The following is a 17,299-nucleotide window of genomic DNA, read 5'->3' as shown; positions in this document are numbered from 1 at the left end:
GTAAGACAAGCTTTCAAGCCACACAGAACTCTTTTTCGGGTCACTCTTATCTCTCTAGTATCCTGGTGCTGACACATCTACACCTACGCTGCACTATTACAGCTGGCCAGGGTTTTGACTACATGTTTTTTCACAAAAAGGAAAAAGCCAATTCACTGGAACGGTTAATGGGAAAGGGTCAGTTTTGACCTGAAAACCACAGACACAAATGTATCAAAATTGTTAAGATGTCTTGTGTCAACATTTTATAAACAAAAAGTTTGGGGGGTTTTGTTCAGAATAACTTTTCTTTTAAAAATGTAACTTCATTTATAGTGAAAAGTGTAAAGAAGAGTGGTCAAAATTGAAATTGTCAATTGACCCAAATCAGATGGTCCATTTGAGAAGATTTGGCTTTGTCCTGATTTGGTATGGGAAAAATGTTTTAAATCTCAAATTCTCGTGAGATGGGAAAACCGCTTCCCCCTCAGCCCTAGTTTATTTTTATGTACATATTTCTTAAAATCTGGTCAGTGTCCCTCTGAGATTTAGCACATCCTAAATGGTCCTGCTTTGAGCAGGGGGTTGGACTAGATGACCTCCTGAGGTCCCTTCCAACCCTGATATAGGCAATAGGATCCTTAGAGCATCCTCAAAACTTTGAGGTAGAGAGCTAAAGGAAGAGTTAATCGGCTGTGTCGAAAAGGTTGGTTTCCTTGCACATTTACAATACAGCCTTTACAAAATGGGCAAAGCTCTACCACCTTGAGAGAAGTCGCTGAAGAGAAATCAGGCAAACTGATCCATTCCAACGTACAGTACCAGAACCAACCCAACAGCTGCTCCAACAACATTGCACTTTCAATGGGAAATCAAAAATCTTCCCACTGATGAATAAAGTTTAATCCATCAAAAATGCAAAACTCCCACAGCTGATATATTGCACATTCCATTTTGAGACTGCAGAGATATCAACTCACAATGAACATCTGCAGGCACCTGTTCAATTGCACAGAAAGATTTCAAATCTCTCAGGTCATATAGGGAGGAGATGGGGTCTGAAAAAATGCTCTATGGAATGGCAAAAAGAAAAGTCTCTAAGGTGCTACAAGTCCTTTTCTTTTTGCGAATACAGACTAACATGGCTGCTACTCTGAAACCTGTCTCTGTGGAATGGAAGATCTATTAAGCTCCTTACATCTGCCACTGGTGTGCAAATGGGGACTAGGGAACAAAAGAACCAGCCCGGGAAATATTTAGAAGTGCATATAAGACATTAAGAATTTCTCACATTCACTATCCTGGCGCTATTAACTTGGGAATGACAAAGGACTCTGACACTAATGCACAGCACCCAGATCAGTCCATTGCAACCTCCTACTGATTTGTACTGCACTAGAAGCAAATGCATCACAGATACTGGCTTTAAATTGCCCTTTACAATTGCAGCCTTTCCCAAGAGTTTATTGTTCTCAGAGTAAATATCTCAAATGAAGGTAACTGGGGCAGCCCTCCCCAGACTTCAAATGGGAGCTCAGTGCCTCGCAGAACTAGGTCTTTGTGCTGAGGATGCTGAGTGTATTGATGGAGGGGGAGGACAGGCAGCTGTGGTCACTGTTAGGTCCCATCGGTTTGTTTACAGCACAGGGGTTAATGTACAGTTTACTGGGGACAGCAACTTGGGGAAGCTGTGTGGATTAATTTGCCCTGTTGGGGCTTATTGTAATTAATTCCCACAGGCTGACAGATGACATTATTGGGGCAGGCAGAGCATATTGTTCTCACATTCCTGACTCTGCATTAGTAATTCCCGGGATGTTCTGATGGACAGGAAAGGTATAAATTGCTCCAAACTGCAGATGCAGCAGCTGCTGGTATTTTTACACCATTCCATTAGGTCTAGGCACATTCCTGTACACTTCAAACTTTCCCCTGAAATGGATATTGCAGAAGAGTCTAATGGGCTGCCCAGGACTGCGGTGTATCTGCTGGAGAACACTGTGGGAAAGGGATGGAGATCTACCACTTAGTGCCACACAGGCTGTTAGACCACATTCAGGCACAGCCCCCAGGAGGGATAACGGGTGTTTTCCCCAACAAAATGCACAAGCTGCCATAACAGGGCATTTGCCCTTCTGACCCTGGGGGGAGGAGTCAGTGAGTTCTGTAAGAGCCGGACTTTGGCTATATGGCTACCGTGCAAGCTCTCTCCTGACTGGAACAATGGTTCTCAGGTTAGTTCTGTCCTCTGACAGGCCACGATAACCTACATTCGCTGCTGGAACTCTCCAGCGGCCATGGGCATTTTCGCTCCTGAGCCTGGCAGTGCTTAATCTTCAAATGGAGACTGGTCAGACCGCACCATGACCGTGTCCCAGGAATGGTGCTTACAGGGCCGGCCAGCAGGAGATGCAGAATCAGCCACCCATACAAGGCAATTTTCCTTTGCAAAGTGCCTTTTCTGATGCAATTTGGGGATGGATTCCTGGGCAACACTAAGGGCAGGATTTTATCTGGGTCAGCACCAGTCCCCAAAGCCTAGTGTCTCCCATGGGCACTGCTCAGCAAGGTGTTTAAGAGCATCCCACAGGTCCCTTTGCCAGGGCCAAGCAAGAAGAACCGTGGTTCCTGCTGGGCCCTGGCACTGGGGAGTCCTCATCTGGAGTACTGTGTCCAGTTTTGGGCCCCACACTACAAGAAGGATATGGAAAAATTGGAAAGAGTCCAGTGGAGGGCAACAAAAATGATTAGGGGTCTGGAACACATGACTTATGAGGAGAGGCTGAGGGAACTGGGATTATTTAGTCTGCAGAAGAGAAGAATGAGGGGGGATTTGATAGCTGCTTTCAACTACCTGAGAGGGGGTTCCAAAGAAGATGGATCTAGACTGTTCAGTGGTAGCAGATGACAGAACAAGGAGTAATGGTCTCAAGTTGCAGTGGGGGAGGTTCAGGTTGGATATTAGGAAAAAGTTTCACTAGGAGGGTGGTGAAGCATTGGAATGCGTTACCTAGGGAGGTGGTGGAATCTCCAAAGCAGAACCACATCTAACGGGCTCGGGAATGTCCCTCAGCATGTCACGCACCCTAGGAGCTTTGCTCAGTGGTTCAGAGAGCTCTCTAAAGCATGAATTCCAGTGTCACCTACCTAGACCTAAGCAATTCTTCTCCCCCAACTGGGACAATTCACCGGCAATGCAGCTGCGGACTCCACAAAGAGGTTTCCTGGTTCAGAGTAGGAACTGGAAACTTTACTGTCAAGACAGGATTCTGCTTTCCTTTTCTACAGAGGAAAGCACTTTGAGAAGGGGACCTGAAAGCAGATGGCTGTAAACAATCCTCCGACAGGAGTAAGTAACTTCAGACCCAAACAGGGGGTACGTGACCCAAACAGGGGGATGCTGACACCATTGTCAGTGCTGAAAAACAACCCCATAGAGCACTGCCCATGGCCAGTGCCTCCCATCTGGGAAGAGATGAGTGCTCCATGTAGAGGTGGGAGGAGATCAAGCCAGGTCCATCATAGAATATCATGGTTGGAAGGAACCTCAGGAGGTCATCTAGTCCAACCCCCTGCTCAAAGCAGGACCAATCTCCAATTTTTGGTCCAGATCCCTAAATGGCCCCCTCAAGGATTGAACTCACAACCCTGGGGTTAGCAGGCCAGTGCTCAAACCACTGAGCTATCCTTCCCCCACATCACAGAAGGTTTTTCCATAGAGCATTTGGTGTCAGTGACAGCCTCCCTCCCCCGATGCTATGCTGTAGGGCAAACTCTGCTTTCACTACAGTCCCTCTGCTTTATCCTTCAGAAGGTGAGGAGCAAACCCATGAGTCCAGGCTGGTGCAGGGGATCCAGAAACCCAGTTTACAGGCAGAGTAGTCTCCTTCCCTGTCCCCCATCACCCACATGGGAAAATCCATTCAAACCAGCAAACCCACCAACAGGACGTAATCCCTCTGCTGCTCCTAACTCCTGCGCACGAGGCAGGCAGGGTCAGGGCAGATAGGATCAGACTGCACTGCACAGCTGACTTGCTTGAATCCTCTTAATAAGAGAGTCACAAGAGCCAACTGCCAGAAACAATTGGCAATGCAAATTCGCTCCGCTGAAGGGTCCCAAGCAGTGGCAGTTGCCCTGAGACAGGCTTGCTGGGGGGCAACTGTCATCTGAGCACTGGAAACACACAAGGAATCATTCTATTTCTTTTCCGATTAAAGTGTCTCACAATGCAAAAGTCAGACTCTGCTCAAGGCTCGTGTGCAGCTGCAGCTCTGCTGCTGTCAGCTACTTCCCAATGCCCAGGTCTCGGCAGCTTCCGTTACCTCCTTCTCTAACAGGAGGAGAGAAAACACAGCTCTCCCCCTTTCATGGAGCCTTAGCTGCTCAGTGGTGAACCCAGCCTGACCCAGAATGCTGGTGCCCCCAGCCCTACCTCTGCAGTTCAGCACTGCCTCCGATTTCCTTCTTTGGGGCCTGATCCTGGCAGACACCAAGTACCCCTCGCTCGTCACCTCCCAGGATCAGGCCCTTTCATAATGTCTGACCAAAATACTGACAGGAAGCAGCGTTCAGATCGGGTGTGGCGCAGGCGAGAGTGGGGAAGCACTCACGTACAGGCATAGGGATCTTGGACAGTTCTTTGCCAATGCAGTTTTTCATTATGCTCCAGAGGTTAAGGCTGTAGTTGGGTTTGTCTGGGATGCGCGTTCGTCTCCTCTTCTTCGGCAGGACGTCTTTGCCCGTTGATTCATTGTAGCCAGTTTTATTTGCGCTCTCAAAGACCTGGGGAAGCAGCAATCTTAGGGTCAAAGAGACAGATCAACCAACCGTAGGGTTGTCAGGCATCCGGTTTCCGACTGGAACGCCTGGTGGAAAAGGGACCCTGGCAGCTCTGGTCAGCACCGCTGACTGGGCCATGAAAAGTCCGGTCGGTGGCGCAGCGGAGCTAAGGCAGGCTCCCTGCCTGCCCTACCTCTGTGCGGCTCTCGGAAGTGGCAACATGTCCCTGCGGCCCCTGGGTGCAGGGTCAGCCAGGGAGGCTCCACGCACTGCCCCGACCCCAAGTGCCGGCTGGGCAATGCGTGGAGCCTCCCTGCTTAGGAGCCAGAGGACGTCGCCACTTCTGGGAGCCACCTCAGGTAAGCACCACCTGGAATCTGCACCGCACCCCAAACCACTTCCCCCAGCCCTGAGCCCCCTCCTGCACCCCAACTCCCTCCTGCACCCCAACTGCCTGCCCCAGCTTTGAGCCCCCTCTCACACCCCACCTCCCTCCCTGGGCCTGCACCCTGCACTCCCTCCCATGCCCCAACCCCTGGCCCCACCCCACAGCCTGCACCCCCAGCTGGAGCCCACACCCCAACCTCCTGCCCCATCCCAGAGCCACCTCCCGCACCCTAAACCCCTCATTTCTGGCCCTATACTGAAGCCTGCACTCCCAGCCGGAGCCCTCACCCCCCGCACACCTCAACCATCTGCCCCAGCCCAGGGAAATGAGCGAGTGGGGGGGGGGTGAGGAGAGTGAGCCACAGAGGGAGGAGCGGAGCCTCAGAGAAGGGACAGGGCAGGGGTGAGACCTCGGGGGCCAGGGTGTTCGGTTTTCTGCAATCAGAAAGTTGGCAACCCTAACCAACCATGGAAACCTGGCGGCTGGTGACAGTCAGCTCTTGAGGTATCACTCCTGGGATCTGGCCTCTCCCCATGCAGGGCATGGGCAGCTCAGACCCAGAACGTCCCCCAGCAGGCGGCTTTGCTTGTTCTCAGGAAAGGCCTGGCGGGCTGGGCAGAAATCTGCTCGACAACAGTACAGGTGCTGCTTAACATGTGCGTGTACTGGGCTGGCTTTCCGGGTCGCCAGGGCATTTCCTCACAAGAAAGGCTCAGGAGGACCACATGTAGGCAGATATGGCCGGGTAGCCGCACTCAGCCCCCTGGCGCCACCAACCTGGCCCCAGTGCAAAGCCACCGGTGGAGGGAGAAGACTCTTTGGGGCAGAGAGGTATCACCAGAACTACGGCTGATCCTGTGTGAAGTGCAGGGAGCGCTGGGGGGAGCTGATCCATCTTATTCTCCCCTCTGCTCCCACTTGTTTCCTGCTGAACGGACACACTTGGAATATTGTAACTGAGACTTCAGTTCCCATCTCCTCCGTTATGGCCCATTCTACTGCCCTGCGAGGGAATCGGACGGGGATTTTCCCCAAGTTGCCTTCGTCCCCTGGGGCCTGCCCCTTGTCATTACTTTCTGCCAGCACCATCTGCCCGATGCACTCACATTGTCCTCCAGGTTCCAGTCCTCAGGGTGCCCCTCGCTGGCCCCGCTCAGGTTACTGCCAGAACGCCTGCAGGGAAGACCGAGGCAGAGGGCATGGGTGCAAGCAGGCACAGAACAGAACAGGAATAGCTGCTCTGGCCATGCTGGGGCCTGATTTAACCCTCAGGATATTGCAAGGGGGCTGCAATAGGTGGAGCTCAGTATGCAAACATGCCGGAGGTTCTTATTTCTTTTCATTCTTGCTATGAAGCCAGCTGCTCCTGTGGGTCAGCGAGTGCACACCAAGGTGCATTGCTGGAAAGGATCTTTCTAAAACTCACTTCCAAGCCCTTAAAGATCCCGATTCCCAGATCTAGGATCTATGGTGCTTAATCTCATCACCAGGCCCTCTGAAACTGAAGCCAAACTGGTTTGCAAATCACACTTGGGCCCAGCTTTTCAACAGTCTGTCTCTTTAATGTAAATAGAGCTAGGTGGGAGACATTTCCTGGTGCCGGCAGGTCTCTCACTAAGAGAGATCACTGTGCCCTCCTCAAGCTCTGGCCCCCATCGCCATGGTTTGATTAGGTAGGAAGTGCAGTCTAGTGGTTAAAGCTCAGGTCTGGGGAGGCCAGGCAACCTAAGTTCTTGCTCCTGGCTCCATCATAGGTATGCCTGTGGCCCCCACCACCAAAGGCTCAGAGCCCTTCACAGTCTCTAATGGATTTAGCCTCACAGCCCTCCAGGCAGGGCTGGGCTTATCCCCACAGATGGATAGGAACTGAGGCCCAGAGAAGCTAAGTGACTTTCCCAAGCTCTCACAGGGGGCCTGTAGCAGAGCAGATAATTGATCCTGGGCCATCAGAGTGCCCTGGGCCAGCAGCAGCTCTGCTTCTGATTACCTTGGCTTGGGGGCCTGCTCTGCAAGGCTGCGGGGGTCCAGAATAGGGAGTGTTCCCCGGAAGAACTCACCGGGGCCAAAGCATTAGAATACAGGAGAAGCCATTTCCTCCCAGCCCTCCCTACAGAAGATGGAGGCCTCTGAAGGCAAGCTGGGCGCTGCAGTTCCTCCCGAGCAGGCTGGGAAAGTGGGAGGAGTCTGGGCTCCTGGATAAATAGGGCCTCCTCCCTGTTTGCAAACCAGACCCCAGTAGCTGTGAAAGGGGGGACAGGCTGGGCCCAGTCCCCGTGGCTCCTGAGAAGGAGGGAGAGGGCACAGTGCATCTCCCGCTTGTGACCCTGCATGGGAACCAGTCCCAAAGCAGGCCTTGCTTGTCCTCAGGGATTCCCTGTTCCCCTCCATCTCCTGCACTCATTGCTACCAAGGCAGTGGGTGTGCAGTGCTGCCCAGTGAGAATGGCAGCACGCGACACTTGCCACGCACTGGGTCCAATGACACAGGCCCAGCCTGGTGGGTGCTGCTGTGTGGAGCAGCTGTTTCCCCCAGAGCCCCAGGAGCCAGGGCAGCTGCTGACCTCTGTCCCCAGTGCTCTCTGGCCTGGGATCTCGGACTTCTGAAAACTCCCCCGTGCCATGGACTCCAGCCCAGATCCTCACAGGTAGACAGACTCCTAAGCTCCACTGAGCTCTCTGGAAGTTGGGAGCCTAGATGACTTGGAGGCTCTGGGCCTGTGTTACCGAGTTAGAAACTTGTCCTCACACTTGGTAAATCCCACATTCCTAATCAGGCCTCGGGGGGACAGACCAGGCCATTGGGTCTGAGATAGGGAGCCATTTACCTCTGTGGCTATTTCAAATCCAGCCCATGCTGTTCCCTCCTGATCACGGCTCTTTGCCTCATGCACAGCGGGTTGGCGGGTCTCCATCCAGTTTCTAGTGGGCAGAGTCCACACTGCAAAAACATTGCCAGTGGCCCTGACCAGCCCTGGTGGAGAGGAGAGAGCCAGCCAGAGGCTGTCCCTCCAGTCCAGGAAGAAGGGGCCTGGTGGCTCTGTCTGAGGGCACTCTGCCCTGCCAGGGGGAGAGGGCTCCACACTCTAGGCCACTGGCCAGCACTGATGTTTGAAACCTCTTGCTGCCTGCCCACACAGCTGACCCACCTGAAGGGGTGGGTGTGATTAATGCAAACCAAGAGGATGCTGCCTCTACGTTATTCGTGAGAAGCCAGCCTAAGTGCCTCCTCCCCACTCTTCCTATTCGTGCGGTGGGCTCTGGGCCTGCACCACACTGTGGGTAGCTTCATACCTGTGATGTTTGGGGTCTGCAGCTACTGTGATAAAAGCTGGTGCATCCTCCATGGCATCAAAATACTCTGTCTCCTCATCTTCATCACTGGCTTCCCCTTTGGCAGGCGGCACACTCCCTGTGGGCACAAAGAACAACCTGGTCAGCGCCGCATCTTCCCCTGACTGCTCACACAGAGCATTAACATCTGCTCCCAGACCAGAGCCCCAGTGGATCCCCACAGACCTTCGCTCTTCCCCCCTGCCCCATGGTGCTGTCTGTCTGTCCCCTTCCCTCTCCTCTCTCACGCCCAGCGTTATGCTGGCTGAAGGGTGCTGGTGGAGCTGGGTAGCCAAGTTCCCCCTAAGCTGCGTGACTGCGCAGCTGCCTATTAAGTGCCACACAGGCACTCAGGGCTGCAGCGGGGAGAGATGCCTCTCCCCAAGCCCCAGACCTGCTGCCTCTCCCTGCCGGCCCAGCCCCAGCCCAGCCCTGGACCTGCCGCGGCTGGGGAACAGCCGCCCCTCCTCTGGCCTGGCCCGGCCCTGGGCCTGCTGCGGCTGGGGAGACACCTCTTCCCCCAGCCCAGCTGCAGTAGTGAGAGAGCTAGGGGGGGGTCCGCTCTCCCCACCGTAGCCCCACTGCACGTCAAACCCCTCATCCCCAGCCCCAACCCAGAGCTGGCACCCCCAGCTAGAGCCCTCACCCCCCTGCACCCCAACCCTCTGCCCCAGCCCTGAGCCCCCTCCCACACTCTGAACCCCTCGGCCCCACCCCCACCACATGAATGTTGTTATGTGCACCCATAGGAAGGTCACGTGTCACACAACACCTCCCTATTGCTGCACATAACAAAATTAATTCCGCACGTGGGTGGGAAAAATGAGGGGGACACTGCTGGGCAGACTTTGCTCTTGCCCAATCAGGGCACAAAACGCTTTGGTACCACGGTGATGAGTGCCTCACAGATGCCATCAATGCCTGGATTCAGCTGGAAGTTTACCATGTGACCGGTGTGTCCCATCAAATATGGTTCAAATTTCAAAACAGACACGTTCAACTGGCAATCTAGTCAATCTCAAACAACGAGTTTAATGGCGTTTTTGGGGCTGTCCCCAAGGCCCCTGCTATTTGCCGGGCGGGAGGGATTTATAACAACGTTTGCTTATGTTTAAAAAAATGTTCTTCCCTGAGAGATCTGAACCAATAACAGGGAACATGCCTGCCCAGAGACACAGGGGCTAGAACTAGGGGTGCTGCAGCACCCCCTGGCTTCAAGTGGTTTCCATCATATAAAGAGTTTGCAGTTTGGGCCAATGGCTCTCAGCCCTGCCCAGGGACTCCAAACCCTGCTGCTGTTTGTTCCCTCAAGAGCTATGATCTGACCCTTCCTCCATTCAGACACCAGCACCCCATCATCCCCCACACTGACCATTAACACTCCTCTGGGCGGGCGCTCTGATGGCACACCCTCCAGTCGATACAAGACACAGCTACTAAGAGTCACATCCTAGCTGACTAGCTGAGCACCTCACCAGCATCAAGATCGAGCTTCTTGGGATCAGTGTAACTCTGCCTCTCCCTCTGCTCTGCCACTGAGGCAGGCCTTGGATGCCATTTGGCACCTTCTCCAACACACTTCTCCACGCCGCCCTTCCTGATGCATGGAACCCCCTCCAGGAGCTGAGCCATAAGGCTACAATCCTCTCATCCTTCCAATCCTTCCTCAGGCCCACCTCCTACAAGAAATCAGCCAACAAAGACGGCTGGGCCTGGGGCATTTGGGGAGAGCTGATCGAAACAACCACCTCCAATGATTTGGAACTGTGAAATTGCGGAATGACTCCCGTGGTGTCCACATGCTACAGTGGCCTTTACCCAGCCTCCCTCCTCGCTTTGCTCCCACGGTGGAACACGGGCACTTGCTCCCCCTTGTTTCAGACCTTGTCAGGTCTTTGGGGGAAGGGACATGGTTTTCCTGTGTCTTTGTATGGCACCAAGCAGCGCCGATTCTACTGGGGGCCGCTGGTTGCTATTGCGTTACAAATCAGAGACCCGGCAGGCAATTTTCAGCTCAATGGTTCAAGTCTGACAAAGTTAGGAGCAACTGAAAAATGGAACAAAGACAGAAGCAACTGGGACTCCAGGCATCACAACCAGCTGGGCCTGCTGCCTATTGGGGCGAAATGACGACACACGACGTGCTGCCGAATGCACCATGTAAACAGGCTCTGGGCAAGTCTACACGACAGCTGCCATTACAGCGGCGCAGCTACGATGCCATAGCGTGGGCACTTCCTGCATCAACAGGAGGGGTTATTCCGTTCCTGTAGCTAATCCATCCCTCCGAGAGGCAGGAGGTAGGTCAAGGGAAGAATCTGCAATGAAGACCCAGACACTGTGCTGTCCATGCACTTTCTCCAGCCAGCAAGCTGCATTTTGCTCTCCCATCCCCCAAAGGAAATCTGTTCTCTTCTCTTTGCTTGGTCCTGGCTCACTGGGATCCATACGGAAGGGATGTGCTGTGACATTTTCCCTGGCAGTGCTAATCAGCAGGACACACTGCGCATCTTCAGAAGCCTAAAGAGGGGACTGGGGGTAAATGTCTATGCCATGTGGGTGTTTTAGCGGGGGAAAAAAGGGCCCACAAGGGGCTGCTCCCCAGCACACCCTGCTACAAGCTGCCTCCCAGCACTGTGTGCTAGCTAATGGCCCCAGAGAGGGGCAATGTGGGTGGGGCATGGACCAGCTCCTAGCCCTGCCTCCTTCCAGCCATGATGGCTATGCTGGTTACCCAGGTGTAGCAGGGGATGTTTCTCCCAGTGTCGGGGGCAGTAAGCCTTCAAAACACATCATACTGCCATCCAGCTCTGCTAGGGTGGCACACCTCCTCTCCACCCTCCATGCAGTGCAGCCAGAAGGGACCACTGTGATCATCTGACCTCTATCGCACAGCCCAGAGACCTGCCCCATAAGAGTTCCTAGGGCAGAGCTTTTAGAAAAATATCCACTCCTGATTTAAAAATTGCCAGTGATGGAGAATCACCACACCCCTGGGTAAATTGTTCCAATGGTTAATCACCCTCAGTCTTAAAAACATACTTCTCATTTCCGGTCTGAATTTGTCTAGCTTCAGCTTCCAGACCTTGACTCTTGTTAGACCTTTCTCTGCTGGGCTGAAGAGCCCGTTATCCAATATTTGTTCCCCATACAAGTATTTATAGACTGTAATGAAATCACCCCTTAACCTTCTCTCTGTTAACCAAAACACCTCAAGCTCCTTGAGTCTATCACTCTAAGGCAGGTCTTCTGATCCTTTAATCATTCTCATGGATCTTCTCTGAACCGTCTCCAATTTATCAACATCCTCCTTGAATTACGTGCCCCAGAACTGACCACAGTTTATTCCAGCAAAAATGACACCAGTGCCAAATATGGAAGTGCTACGACCTCTCTACTCCAACTCAAAATCCCCCTGTTTATGCACCCAAGGATTACATTAGCCCTTTTGGCCACAACACCACTCCGGGAAATAGATTGGTGTGTCCCCCTTCAGCACCTGATGGGGCTGTACACAGCATGGGGCTTCTGCTAAGCCCAGGCTACGTCTTCTCTTCCCATCTGAGAAATAGCCCTGCTCTGCAAATGCAGCTTAGTTTGTGCCGCACTCGAGGCCTCTGCTGATATGAAACACCTGCTCCTAGGTGCTTTTCACTGTCCTTTGGCAGGCAGGTATCTCCAGTTAGCAGCCAGACATCAGAAAGTCTTGGAGGAGGAGGATAATGTCTCAGACTGGCCCAGTGTGGGACAGAACCATTCTTGGGCTCTATTCCTGACTCTAGGAGAAACGTACTCTTGTGCTGGAGCAGGGGACCCACAGGTCAAGGCTCCTGCATTCAATTTCCTGATGGGGAAGGAGTATGATCTAGTGGTCAGAGCAGGGGCCTGGCAAGCTGGGCTCTTAGGTTAAATCCCTAGGTCTTGGAGGCAGCGTGGTTAGAGTAAGGGACTGGGAGTCAGGATGTCTGGATTCAGATCCAGACTCTTGAAGGGAGTGTGATCTAGTCATCACAGCATGGGGGAAAACAGAATCCCTGAGATTGATTCCCTACTGTACCACTGCCTTGCTCTGTGACACTCAGCAGGTGATTTCGCCTCTTTGCCTCAGCTCCCTCCCCCTCCAGAAATGGGAACAATAAACCATTCCCAGGGATGTCAAATGCTTTGAGCCACTTGGGCCAAAGGCCCTAGAGGAGCGAATATACTTATGCCCCATGTTCCTTGCTGGCAGGAGGCCACCTGTTACATTGCATCACAAACCCATGTTGTGATGACACTGCCCTGTGGGGAGAGCCCCACAGCTACGGAGCATCACAGTGAGAGGCTCCTTTACGCTGGAGGGCTCTGGTGGGGTTGAATGTTACGTATTTATCTGAGTGGATCCATTCCCCTGACCCCAACGTGGCACAAGGGAACTGCCCCAGCCTGGCATTAGACACTGCCAAGGAATGAGCTGCTACTGGTCAGTTAAGGCTCCATTTGTGGGGTACAATGAAACCAAACCCTGCTGCTGCTGGTGAATCCAGACACCCTTCTAGCTGCCTGGGGATGACAATTTGGCACCAGCATCACCTGCAATTCGGTTTTATTCTCCAGCAATGATTGCAACCAGCAAACGAAACCCAGATGAGACCCCAGCCACGGGAGGTGGGCAAAGGGCTCCAGTGCTCTCATGCGCAGTAGAGGCAACGGCGGGAAGAGCGGGATTCCCCTGGGGAGACCCGCTCCTAGGGAGGCAGCTGTATTACTGCCTTGTCACAGGCCACGCCTGTCCCATACCTCGCAACGAGCTTTCACCTGAGAAAAAATCCATGGGCATGATGGGCTGCCCTGCCCATCCTTCCCGTCTCTGCTGGTGCCCTACCAGTGGCTGACTGGGAACGAGCGAGAGGGCAATCCCTCCTGCCCCATCTCCCGCCCCGCCCCCATACTGCTGGGCTCTGTCAGTGACTCCCCGGAGCCATTGTGAGATCTCAGCAGCAGAGCTCACATTGTGACATCCCAGCAGCAGAGGTCTTGGGCTGGCGGGCGGGACCCAGGCCATTGGCGTCCCAGCCCTCTGGGCCCCCGGGGAAGGAGGCCGCTCACCCTTGGAAGTGCTGCTGACTGCTGTGGCGCTCGAGGACAGGCCGGGGGCTCCCCGGCAGGCCCGTTCCAAGCTGTTGTGCTGTTTGGCTAACTGCTCAATGGTCTCCTCCAGGCAGATCCTTTGCTCCCGCTCATACTGTAGAGCCCGCTGCCATTTCCGACTGTGGCTCTCGGCTAACTCCAGGAAGTCGCGGCAAGCCTGGGGGAAGCAAGAAACACACAGGTCAGGCTCCCTCGGGGACAGGCCCCAGTCGCGAGCAAACAGCACTGCCCACAGCAGCTCAGGGTCTCTGTCAAAGGAGCCAAGAGAAGGGGCTTTTCATTCTGGAGCTCTGTGCTCCTCCCACATCTCAGGGAGCCCTTCACCAGGAGCAGCACTCCAGCCTTTCTTTCCCCTTCAGATCTTCAGCCCCCCCAGCCTTGCCCTCCCCATGCAATCGGGGCTGGGGGACTTTTCGGTTTGCTGGCAGTTCCAAAAAAATGAAAATAAAACATTTGGTTTGGGTCAAACTGAATTTGAAAAATTTCTGCAACTCAAAACAGTCTGTTTGGGATCAAACAAAGCATGTTGTTCAACTGGAAATACAGTATTTTCCAAGGGCTAGATTCATAAAATAGCCAAAGGTGGGGTTTCCCTTTTAGCCCACTGGCTGGCATGCTCACTTAAGACAATCCTAGCTGGAGAGTCTGCAGGACAGGGATTTGAACCCAGGTCTCCACCATCCTGACCTGAACCATTAGCCTGGGGTCAGGCCTCTCTGTCTCTCCTGTCCCACTTAATATACAGTACTTGAACAGTCATTGGGCCAGAGGATAAAATGGGGAGACAATGACACTGCAGCTTGGAGGTTAGGCTCCTCACCAGGGGGGTGACAGCATCAAGATCAAGTCTCTGCACTATTGAGTATTTCATTATTTATACAAAATAGAAGAGCTTCAGCAGGCGACCCTGAGGGCACCCCACCCCAGAACAGCTAAAAGACTGGTGGGGAGCGCATGTCCCTGGCAGAGGAGAAGGTTCAAATCCTGCTCCTGAGTGGGGATTCATACTTGGGTTTCCCACATCCCAGGGGAGTGCCCTGACCACACAGCTAAAAGCGAGCTTTGAGCTAGATGTCATTACTATCAGGTGGGGGCACATATGGTTGAAAAAGACTCTACTCAAAGAGTGGGTATCAGTGGTTCCCTGTCAAACAGGCAGGGCGTATCTAGCAGGGTTGCACAGGAGTCAGGCCTGGGTCTGATACTATTCAATACTGTTGTTTGACTTGGATAATGGAATGGAGAGCAACCTTATAACATTTGGAGAGGACATCAGACTAGGACAGGTTGCCAGCACTTTGGAGGACAGGATTAGAATTCAATTGACCTTGACAAATTGGAGAATTGGTCTGAAATCAACAAGAGGAAATTCAGTAAAGACAAGTGCAAAGTGCTTCACTTAGCAAGGAAAACTAAAATGCATGACAACGAAAAGGGGAATAACTGGCTAGGTGGCAGTACTTCTGAAAAGGATCTGGGGGGTTAGAGTGGATCACAAATTCAATATGAGTTAATGTGATGCAGTTGCAAAAATGACTAATATCATTCTAGGCTGCATTAACAGGAATGTCGTATGTAAGACACAGGAGGTAATTGTCTTGCTCTACTCAGCACTGGTAAGGCCTCAGCTGTGTCCAATTCTAGAAACCACACTTTAGGAAAGATGTGGACAAATTAGAGAGAGTCTAGAGGAGAGCAACTAAAATGATAAAAGGTTTAGAAAACCTGACCTACGAGGAAAAGTTAACACTGGGCATATTTACTCTTGAGAGCAGAAGACTGAGGGGGACCCGATAACAGCCTTCAGATATGGCAAGGGTTATTCTAAAGAAGACAGTGATCAGTTTTTCTCCATGTTCACTGAACGTAGCACAAGAAGTAATGGGCTTAATCTGCAGCATGGGAGATTTAGGTTAGATATTAGGAAAGTCTTTCTAATGATAAGGGTATAGAATCATAGAAAATTAGGATTGGAAGAGACCTCAGGAAGTCATCTAGTCCAACCCCCTGCTCAAAGCAGGACCAACCCCAACTAAATCAACCCAGCCAGGGCTTTGTCAAGCCTGACCTTAAAAACCTCTAAGGAAGGAGATTCCACCACCTCCCTAGGTAACCCATTCCAGGGCTTCACCACCCTCTTAGTGAAATAGTGTTTCCTAATATTCAACCTAGACCTCCCCCACTGCAATTTGAGACCGTTACTCCTCATTCTGTCATCTGCCACCACTGAGAACAGCCAAGCTCCATCCTCTTTGGAACCCCCTTCAGGTAGTTGAAGGCTGCTATCAAATCCCCCCTCATTCTTCTCTTCTGCAGGCTAAATAAGCCCAGTTCCCGCAGCCTCATTCCTTAAGCTCTGGAATGGGCTTCTAAGGGATGGTGTGGAATCTCTGTCACTGGAGCTTTTTGAGGACAGGTTGGACAGACTCCTGTCAGGGATGGTGTAGGTTGAGCTGGTCTGGCCTGAGGAAGGGGGCTGCGCTTGCTGACTTCTCAAGGTCCCATCCAACCTGACATTTCTATGATTCTATGTTATAAGGGGGCAACACCATCCTACCTGCTCTGTAAACAAAACAATTTGGTGAATTCATGTCACCCAAAGCTGCATTTTTGGGCAGATAACCTAGTTGTCGAAAAATTTTGCCCAGCTAGGCGTACAGTACAGGTCACACAGCCGTGGTGTGAGAAACTGGCTTGGAATCTGTAGTCATGGCTCATTGCCCTGAGCATCCAAACATGGATATACTGAGCGCTAAGAGGCTTCAGGCCTCCTTGGGTTGCGGGGGGGAAGGGGGGGCAGTCAGGGAGTTTTACCGCTAGCAGTGCCAACTGCACTGCAAGTTTCACACACATTCAGCTCTGCTGATGCAGCTCAGTTTTCACTTGCAGGTCCCTCGTCATTTCAGTTATGGGATGCTGCCCCCCACCCCAGCTCTGCCACTGCCCCTCAACCCTGACCTGCCACCTCCCCACTCCCCTGGACATTTCAGTCCTGGCACCCCTGGTCAATATTTGCACAGCATTTTAAAAACATGAAGTGCTAGACGCAGTGTAACCTTGTGTGACAAAGGTCCTCCTCTGCCTTGGTGGGTCCTGTGCTTATTGGCGGATTTGCTCACCTCAGAGATTCACGGCAGCCCTCAGTTTGGCCACTTTTGCTAGAGGCTCAAACCTGCCGTCCATCCAGCTAACCTTATCACTGGCCAGCATGGGGGAAACAGAACAATCCCCACAGTCTCTGTGTCCCACCTAGTGGGTCAGGGACAGGCCAGATCCCTTTCCAAATTAGGCCTTCCCTTCTGGTGTTTCTCACAGATCAGGTTAACTCCCCCTGTGTCTGACCAGGAGTTGGGGAGAACCCAGGCCCACCCTCTACACCGGTTTCCAGCCCAGGGCCCAGTGGATAGCAGCTGTCTACAATGTTCCCTGTATCAGCTGCATGACAGCTACAACTCCCTGGGCTACTTCTCCAAGGTCTTCCCCCAGCACCTTCTTTATCCTCACTGCAGGATCTTCCTCCTGAAGCCTGATCACACTTGAACTCTTCAGTCCTCCAGCAGCATACCTTCTCACTCCTTACACACTCCCCTACTAACTGATGGGAGGTCCTTTTTAAACCAGGTGTCCAGATTAGTCTGCCTGCCATAATTTATTCTAGAAAGTTCTTAATTGACTCCTGGTGTCTTGATTA

General features: G+C 52.6%; 1 protein-coding gene across 1 annotated transcript in view; it reads right to left on the bottom strand.

Annotated features, from left to right (window-relative positions):
- OSBP2 (oxysterol binding protein 2) overlaps window positions 1-17,299 on the bottom strand; it is a 371,100-nt gene that overhangs the window by 54,713 nt on the left and 299,088 nt on the right. The window contains exons 4-7 of the mRNA XM_073313236.2: window positions 13,567-13,765; window positions 8,440-8,557; window positions 6,256-6,322; window positions 4,597-4,764 (exon numbers count right to left, since the gene is read on the bottom strand). Of these exons, the coding sequence (XP_073169337.1) occupies window positions 4,597-4,764; window positions 6,256-6,322; window positions 8,440-8,557; window positions 13,567-13,765 (552 nt within the window). The remainder of the gene's footprint in view (window positions 1-4,596; window positions 4,765-6,255; window positions 6,323-8,439; window positions 8,558-13,566; window positions 13,766-17,299) is intronic.

Source organism: Lepidochelys kempii, chromosome 15, assembly GCF_965140285.1.
Source record: "Lepidochelys kempii isolate rLepKem1 chromosome 15, rLepKem1.hap1, whole genome shotgun sequence".
NCBI classification, from domain to species: Eukaryota; Metazoa; Chordata; order Testudines; family Cheloniidae; genus Lepidochelys; species Lepidochelys kempii.
Note: the sequence above shows the minus strand (reverse complement) of the source record. Positions and strands in the feature narration are given on the sequence as shown.